General features: G+C 33.0%; 1 protein-coding gene across 1 annotated transcript; it reads right to left on the reverse strand.

Moving 5' to 3' along the window:
* Positions 1 to 3,092: 3,092 nt before the first annotated feature.
* Positions 3,093 to 7,549, reverse strand: LOC134248269 (germ cell-less protein-like 1). Its single transcript, XM_062730684.1, has 13 exons — positions 7,285 to 7,549; positions 6,488 to 6,611; positions 6,171 to 6,267; positions 5,888 to 5,985; positions 5,731 to 5,777; positions 5,395 to 5,526; positions 5,027 to 5,111; positions 4,678 to 4,756; positions 4,247 to 4,387; positions 3,985 to 4,054; positions 3,733 to 3,811; positions 3,374 to 3,519; positions 3,093 to 3,224 (listed from the first exon to the last, which is right to left on the reverse strand). Exons 1-13 carry the CDS (start codon positions 7,509 to 7,511, stop codon positions 3,119 to 3,121), a joined length of 1,431 nt encoding a protein of 476 aa, XP_062586668.1. The 5' UTR covers positions 7,512 to 7,549; the 3' UTR covers positions 3,093 to 3,118.
* Between the last annotated feature and the right edge of the window lie 387 nt (positions 7,550 to 7,936).

Genomic DNA, 7,936 nt, shown 5'->3' on the forward strand with positions numbered 1-7,936 from the left:
TATTGCTTGTCTGTTAATATAAATCTACATTAATAGGAATATGATACTTAGAAGAATCGTTGCGAGATATTCCACAAATGTATTTGTTACTTCCCAATCAATCCATTCGTAAACCATGTATAACTAGTGCTAATTGTAACGGGGACCGTTACAGATGTTCCCCAAACGCTCCCCAACTCCCTTTTGGTGCCATATTCCCTGTAAGCTTCATTAAATAAGACAAACTCTATGCATCTGAGATTTTAACAACATTTACAAAGAAGTTTACAAAAATCATTTAACTTTAGTATTGCACGCGTGCACATGTGAATGCATTTGCGTCATGACCATATCATCTTGTCTACACAATCTATATTTTTAATACACTGAATATTAAAGTATTTCATCCAAAATTATTTAAAAAATACGCTCATTCAAGTGTATGTTTGATTTTACTCATTTCACGTGCACGCACGTGCATACATGAGCATGGTGACCATACCTTCTTGTAGAAGTCAATTACATCTATTCATGTTCTAAATTCCACCCCGTTTGGGTGAAAACTAAGGGAGTAATAGCTGTTTAAAGTTTCAGCCAATCAGATTGCAGCACATGTACACGCATGTGTATGTATGTGCATGGTGACCATACCTTCTTGTAGAAGTCCATTATATCTATCTATGTTCCAAATCCCATTCTGTTTGGTTGAAAACCAAGGGAGTTATAGCTGTTTAAAGTTTCAGCCAATCAGATTGCAGCGCACCTGCATGCACGTGTTTTCATGATAATTGCTTTATTTCATGTTGTAGGATATCCTAATACATGGCTATGTTAAAAATTTCAAAGGATTTCGTCAAAAAACAAGAAAGATATTGAGACTTTAGTTGCAGCCAATCAGAGCGAAGTGCACGTGCATGCGCATGAGATCTTGCTATTTTTACCATGTCGTCATGTCTATACTACTAATATATCCTCACATTATGAGTTTCAAAGCATTTCATCTAAAAATAGAACGGTTGTGGCTTTATCTATTATGTTGGTCATTTCACGTGTTGCACGTGCACGCTCTTGCAAGCACGTGCGCGCAAAATGACCTTGATTCCGCAAATCTACATAACATGTCTACTAACCCTAAAAAGGTTTTACCTACTTCGGACGAACAGTTTACAAGATCACTCCCGGACAAAAAAGTTCCAGGAAGAAGAAGAAGAAGAAAAATAATAATAATAAGAAACAGAGTAAAAACAATATGTTCCCCAACTTCGTTTGGGGAACATAATTACCGAAAAGAAATCAATCTAATAAAATATCATATGTCTGATATCTGTCATTGTCATTGTCATTGATATCCTTATTCTCTGTAAGACCTGTAGACCTGTAGACCAGACAATGTACATTCAATTACTCGATACATCAGCAAGAGTTAAGCAGGCTTGTCATCAGTTAAAACAATGATATACTAGAAGACTACTTATGAATGCGATACTTTAATCTATTTCATTACTGACATTAAAACTGTTCCAATATATTTCTTACAGCAATGAAAATACCAAAAGAAATGAATTGGATTTTTATCAATGACGGTTCCAGCTTTTACGCAAACAGTTTCAACAATATATTAACATTATCGTTTATATGTTGGATTAAATAATGAAATTGTTTTATACAGAGTTACTTATTTCTAATGTTAAGGGAATTCTGTTTTAATCTTAACATTACCGATTTTCTGTGAATAATTAAAAATCCCACAATAACTGATTCTTTTCTCATTATTTAATAAGTAACCTTGGATGAAACACAGAGTAAAATGATATACTTCTAGAATTCAAACTTTAGAAATGCAAGAGATGGCAAAACGTTCTGTACATTTACAAAAATATTAAAACAAACAAATGAAGTGTTCATCTAGACAAATGCAAATGCATCTATAAAATAGGTAGTCTCACACTAAATAAATGTTCTGCTAGTGTGTATCCCTAGATGAAACAGTGATGCAGATTTGAATTGTATAGGATTTAAAGTTAACTGGAATGGTCCAAAAAAATTCTAACTTGGTCCAAATTTAATCCGACCATTGCTCAAACAGCAAATGAAAATTAAACCCAGCATCTGGAGTAATTCTGGAAGTTAGCTTCCCTAGATGTATATTCATGCAAGTTTATTACTCAAGTATGAACCAGCTACAAAACTTTAATCAGAAAGATCGTCAGATGCAGGATTTGAAGTATGTTTCCATCCCTTAAAGCATTCACCGTGCAAGTCTGGTCCAGGTAGGGCTAACAGTAACATGTACTTGGGAATGGACATGCTCCAAAAATTTTAACTGGGACACCAATATTGTTGATTTCTCCATAAATATTTTATGCCTAGTAGAAAATTGAAGTTAATTTATTCTGTTTTTAAAAACAGAATCATAATTGGATGAAACTAAAAATTGATTAACATTTTAATGAGGGCAAGGGCTACAACACTTGTTCACCTTTCTGACAAGAAATCAAATACAGTAACTGTAGATTGGCAAATAATCACGACGGTTTTAATTTTGCTGTGTTCGCGATTTATCATTTTTCTGCAAAATTAAATCCATCGTGAATTCTCTAACTAGTTCTTAGATAACTTAGTTAAGATGCTAATACAAAATTTGAAAATTACAAAATTCTCTTACTAGTTCTTAGGTTACTTAGTTTAGATGCTAATACAAAATTTGAATTCATTTCTTGCAGCGTGAAATTAAAACCATCGCAATTGGTACTTTTTGGGATATCGTAAAATTTTAACACCGTGAAATTAAAAGGACTTACAGTATATAGATATAAGGAATTTCTTCAGGTTGTATCCAAGCATTTCAACCCATGATTTAAGCAACTTTAGTTAAACTAAATCTTTTCCCCCCATTCTAGCCCCCCCCCCCCTCTTTGACCCCAGGGCAAAGCACTGTAAGCAAAAGTTGAATTATTTAAAAATCTTCACAACATAATATTGTTAGTTAACTTATTTACTACTTCAAATGTTGTTTCAAAACTTTTGTTTCTTAAAGGCCAGAGTACCAGTATGTATGTATATATGTACTATTCTCTATCAACCATTTCCCACATTTAAACTGAGGGTCGATTATTATTATAAAAAGTGGGCCCTGACATTAAGTATCTGATATTACCTCATCCTTATGTAGGGACAGTTTCTGGATCTCTGTAGTTTTAGTCTCCGTTACTTTTCCATCTTTATCCACAGAAGCCACAGTCAGCCTTCAAAATAAAGTTATGTCCTCTTTAACATCAACACATAAATATTGATCAGCGAACCTAACTATATGACTGAAAAAGTCGTAGTTATCTTCAACAAGTCAAATAACATGAATGTTTGTGTTTAACTGTTACAAAACATATTAGTTTACCTGTAGGCAAAATTTCGGACTTTTTCCAGGCTAGCTGAGTGAGGGTTGGGCTGGGTGAGAGTATTTCGCTTGATGAAGATCAGGTTGTTAACATAGGTGAGTAAAATGTCTACTCCATAATTATAACCAACCCAACGCCAACAGTACTGAAATAGAGAGAGCTCGGATTAGGTGTTAGATCACAAGAAAATATCCCCATATAGCAGTAATCATATTTGATATCACGGCAATTACATCAAGTACAGGTATCAATAGATTTTTTTTTTTCCATTCAGAAATGAATCAAAACAACTCAATAACATTTGATCATTGATATATCTTTATATAGTATAAATTTTCTCTTTGTCAGGAAAACTTACCTCTCCTTCACATTTAAGGAGTCTCCCACACCTTAAGGAGGTTTGATTAAAATGATTTTCATCTGGAATTTCCTCTGGACTGTTGATTTAAAGATAAAATGTAATAAAAGTTTACAAGTATATTACTTCATTCTCGGCATAAGATTTTACTTCTGACAAGAAAGGATTGCAGATTGAAGAAGATTGACTTAAGGAATAAATAATGAATGAAAAGTAGATAAACACACAGTCACATGAAATAAGAACCGTTACCCTTTGTCCTTGGATTGTTCTAATTTCAACATTTTTCTCCACATGCCATGATATAAAGGCTTAATCCACTCTAAAATTAGGAAAAGAAATTATATAGTTTTGTGTTTGAACATTTTTTTTCTTCAGGAATTTTATGAAATAAATCACGGGTGGCTACAAAGAAATAACAATAACCCCCGCCCCCCACCCCTTTCGACATTTTTTTCATTCAAAGTTCAAGGTTAAATACTGACAAAGTTCATGATTAAATACTGATTCTGACCTAGATTGATTATCCTGTCCTGTTCCAGTATCAGCAGTGAGTCCAGATCTATGACAATATGCTGCCATCTTATAGGACTGAAGGCTGGTAGGTATGTCTGTCCTTCAGAAGATTCTAGATAACAGTCGGGTTCATCAGCCCCTAAAGAAAAAGAGTGAATTGAAATTTAATTTCATTATGTAAGTATGCATCATACACAATCTGATTAAAATCAGATCTTTGTAAAAATTTCAAAATTCTGTTAGTCTTTTTACTGGGACTATCAGAATTTCAGTGCAAAACAAGATCTGATATTAATCAGATTGAAATAATACATTGAATATGCATATTTCTTAGATTTACAGGCACAGATTTCTATCCGAGATTATGTGAGGAGAATTATCTATGTAAAACAGATGTACAAGTATTAATTAGCAGGCATAATTACTTACTTTTAAAGAAATCATCAATGACAGAGAGCATTGATTTATAGTCTCCACACCAGGTAGGATTCTCTTTCAGAAATATCCACTAAAAATATAAATCAGCATCCACTTACATACTTCTATACAACACTTATATATTTTACAGTAAAACCTGTTTAGTACGAACACAGATATTGCTAAGTCACGGATATAGCAAAGTCATTTTGGATCCCCAACTAAATAATAATTATGAATTTTTTATACGGATATAAGGAATTACGGTTATAGTGAAGTAATTTCATAAGTCCCAGTGACTTCTTTATAACCGAGTTTTACTGTACATAAATTACAGTCATACAACAAGCAGACATCTTACCCGTTTTAACACTGTGTACACATCCATTTCTACCTGCATAACAAACAATCTGGGATCTCCAACTAAGTTTTTCATCATGTCAACACTGTGTATTAAAGAAATGTTGAATAAAAATTGACAGTATGATACAGCATGTGAAAAAAATTATATAAAAATTCTAAACATTAAACTCTAGAAAGCAAAACAAGCAAAGAAAATGTCTAAATCATTTCAAAATGTTCATATTTTTTATTGACTAAGACACCAAGCGTTATTCATTATGAAAACAAATAATTTGTCTCAAACAGTATCTGTCTTGCATGAAACTGTGACAATATCTACATTGTGTCTACATCATATAAAAGATCGAAAACACACACAAATCTGACCTGATTTGTTTAAAGAGGTCAAGGTCGGTTGAGGTCAGGATGTTGGTAAGGAGCCAGTTATAGCACTCTGCTTTCAGGTTCTCCACACTGTATCTACAGCAGGCTTCATGGTAGCTACACACTGTGTCTCCACTGTAATTATATAGAAGAAAACTTTGTGTTACATTATATTCAGCTGTATATTGTTTAGATATTATGTACAACTACATAGCTGAACAGGTATTTAAGAATGAAGAAAATAAGTGGACTGGTAGGTGAAGCCTTTACGTGTGTGCTCAATATATGTTTGTACTATTCAGTGAAATTCAGGTTTAGAATAATAAAGCTGACACCCACCTTATAGTGTTACTCATCAAAGTCAAACACTGCTGCTTTAAACCATCCTACAAAAATATCAACATTATATAATTAAAGCCTTCCTAGAAAGGAATATCTATGATTTCAGTTTACACCAGGCTACAGAGAAGCTGAGCCTGGCTTTGCTCAGACCTACCAGCTGTAGGAGAAATGCTGCCGCCAGAACCCCTACCACCTCCACTGGCTTGATAAACACATAATCCCTGTACAGAGAACCAAAGGCGGTCTTCAGAGCTACAACAAAGTTTTAACTTTCATGATATATCAACATTACATAATCATATTCATGTAGAAATGTGCTTTAATTTTTTGAGAGGTGAGATAAAAGCAAAATTGTACAGATGTGCATGTATCAAGAATTTTTTTTAAATTTTTTTAAGATAGATAATTTATAAACTTTCTTTTTTTTTTCTCCTAACCTGCAGTGTCTATGGCTGGGTCAGGAATCTGTAAGTCTATTTCAGACAGAAGAGATTCCCTCCAGGAACCATTGAACATGCAGGCAAAGTAAGGCGACTGAAAATAATATCAAACAAAGTTAACTTTACCTCAGTCTTTTGAAAAAGTTAGATATTGTGAAGAATTTATTTTCTGGAAAACTTATCAATATTCTCAATGAACAAAAAATAATGCAGTTTTGAAAGCTTACTCATGTTTTTAAAACAAAAGATGCTTGTTTTCAAGACAAGTTATCATTTCTTGATGAATGCCTATACATTCAAAAGTAAATTCTCACCTGAGAGAGATATATTTTGTGAAGTTTCCACTCTTGTTCTAGTGCATATATTTTGATATCACTATTTTCCCCATCAAGAAATAATGTCTGATAAATGTACTTTGATGTTGATTTGAGTCTTTTTCTGTAAAAATATATATACATATAGTAGCAAACCATTTCCATGTAGCATACACCTTAAGCATCATATTAACTTTATACATATGATTTGTATGTATGCAGTGGACAGTGGTTTATATTTATAGAGTAACTTTTAGCTAATTTATTAATTTTTGTTCTCAAGTTTAAATTCAAATTTGTGATGGTTTGTTACATTGATCTATGCTGCAGACAAAATTTAAGAAATGTCTAGCTGTCTGACAAAATCTATTTAGTCCCAACTTCTTTGTCAATTTGGTCCAGATGTAGAGACAATTTTGCCATTAAATATTTTGACAAAAGAATTTGTCAATGAGAATGTAGTAGTTTAACCATGTCTCAAAACACTGGCGTCCCACAAAATGCACAGCATATTATTAATAACATATGAATTATGTTCAGAAATGACTATGAACCTTTCTATCAACCTTTCTACAAAAAAATGTATGACTAATAAAATATATTTTAATTTTGGAGAATTTTTTGGAGTTTGGATTGAATAACTGAGTCAAAGTTTCATTAAACGAACTGTCAACGAGTTTCAAAGTTATTAGGAGTTACAAGCCTGACACTCAAATGACAGTAATTTGTCAAGTAAACAGGTAAACATTTCAGACTCATTATAATTTTACAATACTTAATACAAATAACTTTTTCACCTTTTAGGTGTATGAATGTCTGAGAGTGGGGCTAAACCAACTTCCAGATCCGACTTTGTTGGGGAGGGGCTTTCCTCCGAACGTCCCACAACTCCCTCTACTTTCTCTTCGTTGTCTGATTTATCCGAGTCAATTTCAAGCTTTCTTTTGGTCCCTCTTTTACCATGTGCACTTCCAGAATGCTTTGAAAACTTATTTGATATGGCAGAGCTTAACTTATTGCCCATAATTTGTCCAATATGAATAATTAATACCAGATAGTAAAACAGATGAGATATTAAATATGGGCCTCTTCACACCCTTCATACTACGCGCTTAAGGGCAAAATTTAACAAATTATCAATTTTATATTTTTTTTCAAACTCTCTCCTTTCCATCTATGCCCAAAAATAACATCATTCCACCCCATAACCACCTCAAAGAATTTTTAAGAAAATACCTCTATTTTTAATCTGGAACTCTTTGCGTGGTCAATGAAATAGGGGTAAAATTAGTAGTCTGTAACCTAATAAGGACACAAACCTTGTCTGATTTTGCTGAAATTTGACATGCTGGAGTGTTTTGTATATACAAAGTGGCCGATGAAGTTTCATTGAAATTGATGATTCCTAAGCAGAGTTATGGCCCTTTAATTGATGTGCTAACCCTTAAA

The sequence above is a fragment of the Saccostrea cucullata genome, unplaced genomic scaffold (assembly GCF_032062105.1).
Source record: "Saccostrea cucullata isolate Sc308-1 unplaced genomic scaffold, CSIRO_AGI_Scuc_v1 ctg20298, whole genome shotgun sequence".
In the NCBI taxonomy this organism is placed as follows: domain Eukaryota; kingdom Metazoa; phylum Mollusca; class Bivalvia; order Ostreida; family Ostreidae; genus Saccostrea; species Saccostrea cuccullata.

Bases quoted from the DNA above. Each gene is read 5' to 3' on its own strand.
- LOC134248269 (XM_062730684.1), bottom strand. From the start codon at position 7,511: ATGGGCAATAAGTTAAGCTCTGCCATATCAAATAAGTTTTCAAAGCAT. The intron at 5,986-6,170 runs GTTAGGAGAAAA...ACTTTGTTGTAG, and splicing joins CCCAGCCATAGACACTGCAG to CTCTGAAGACCGCCTTTGGT. The intron at 3,520-3,732 runs GTAAGTTTTCCT...TCTCTATTTCAG, and splicing joins TCCTTAAATGTGAAGGAGAG to TACTGTTGGCGTTGGGTTGG.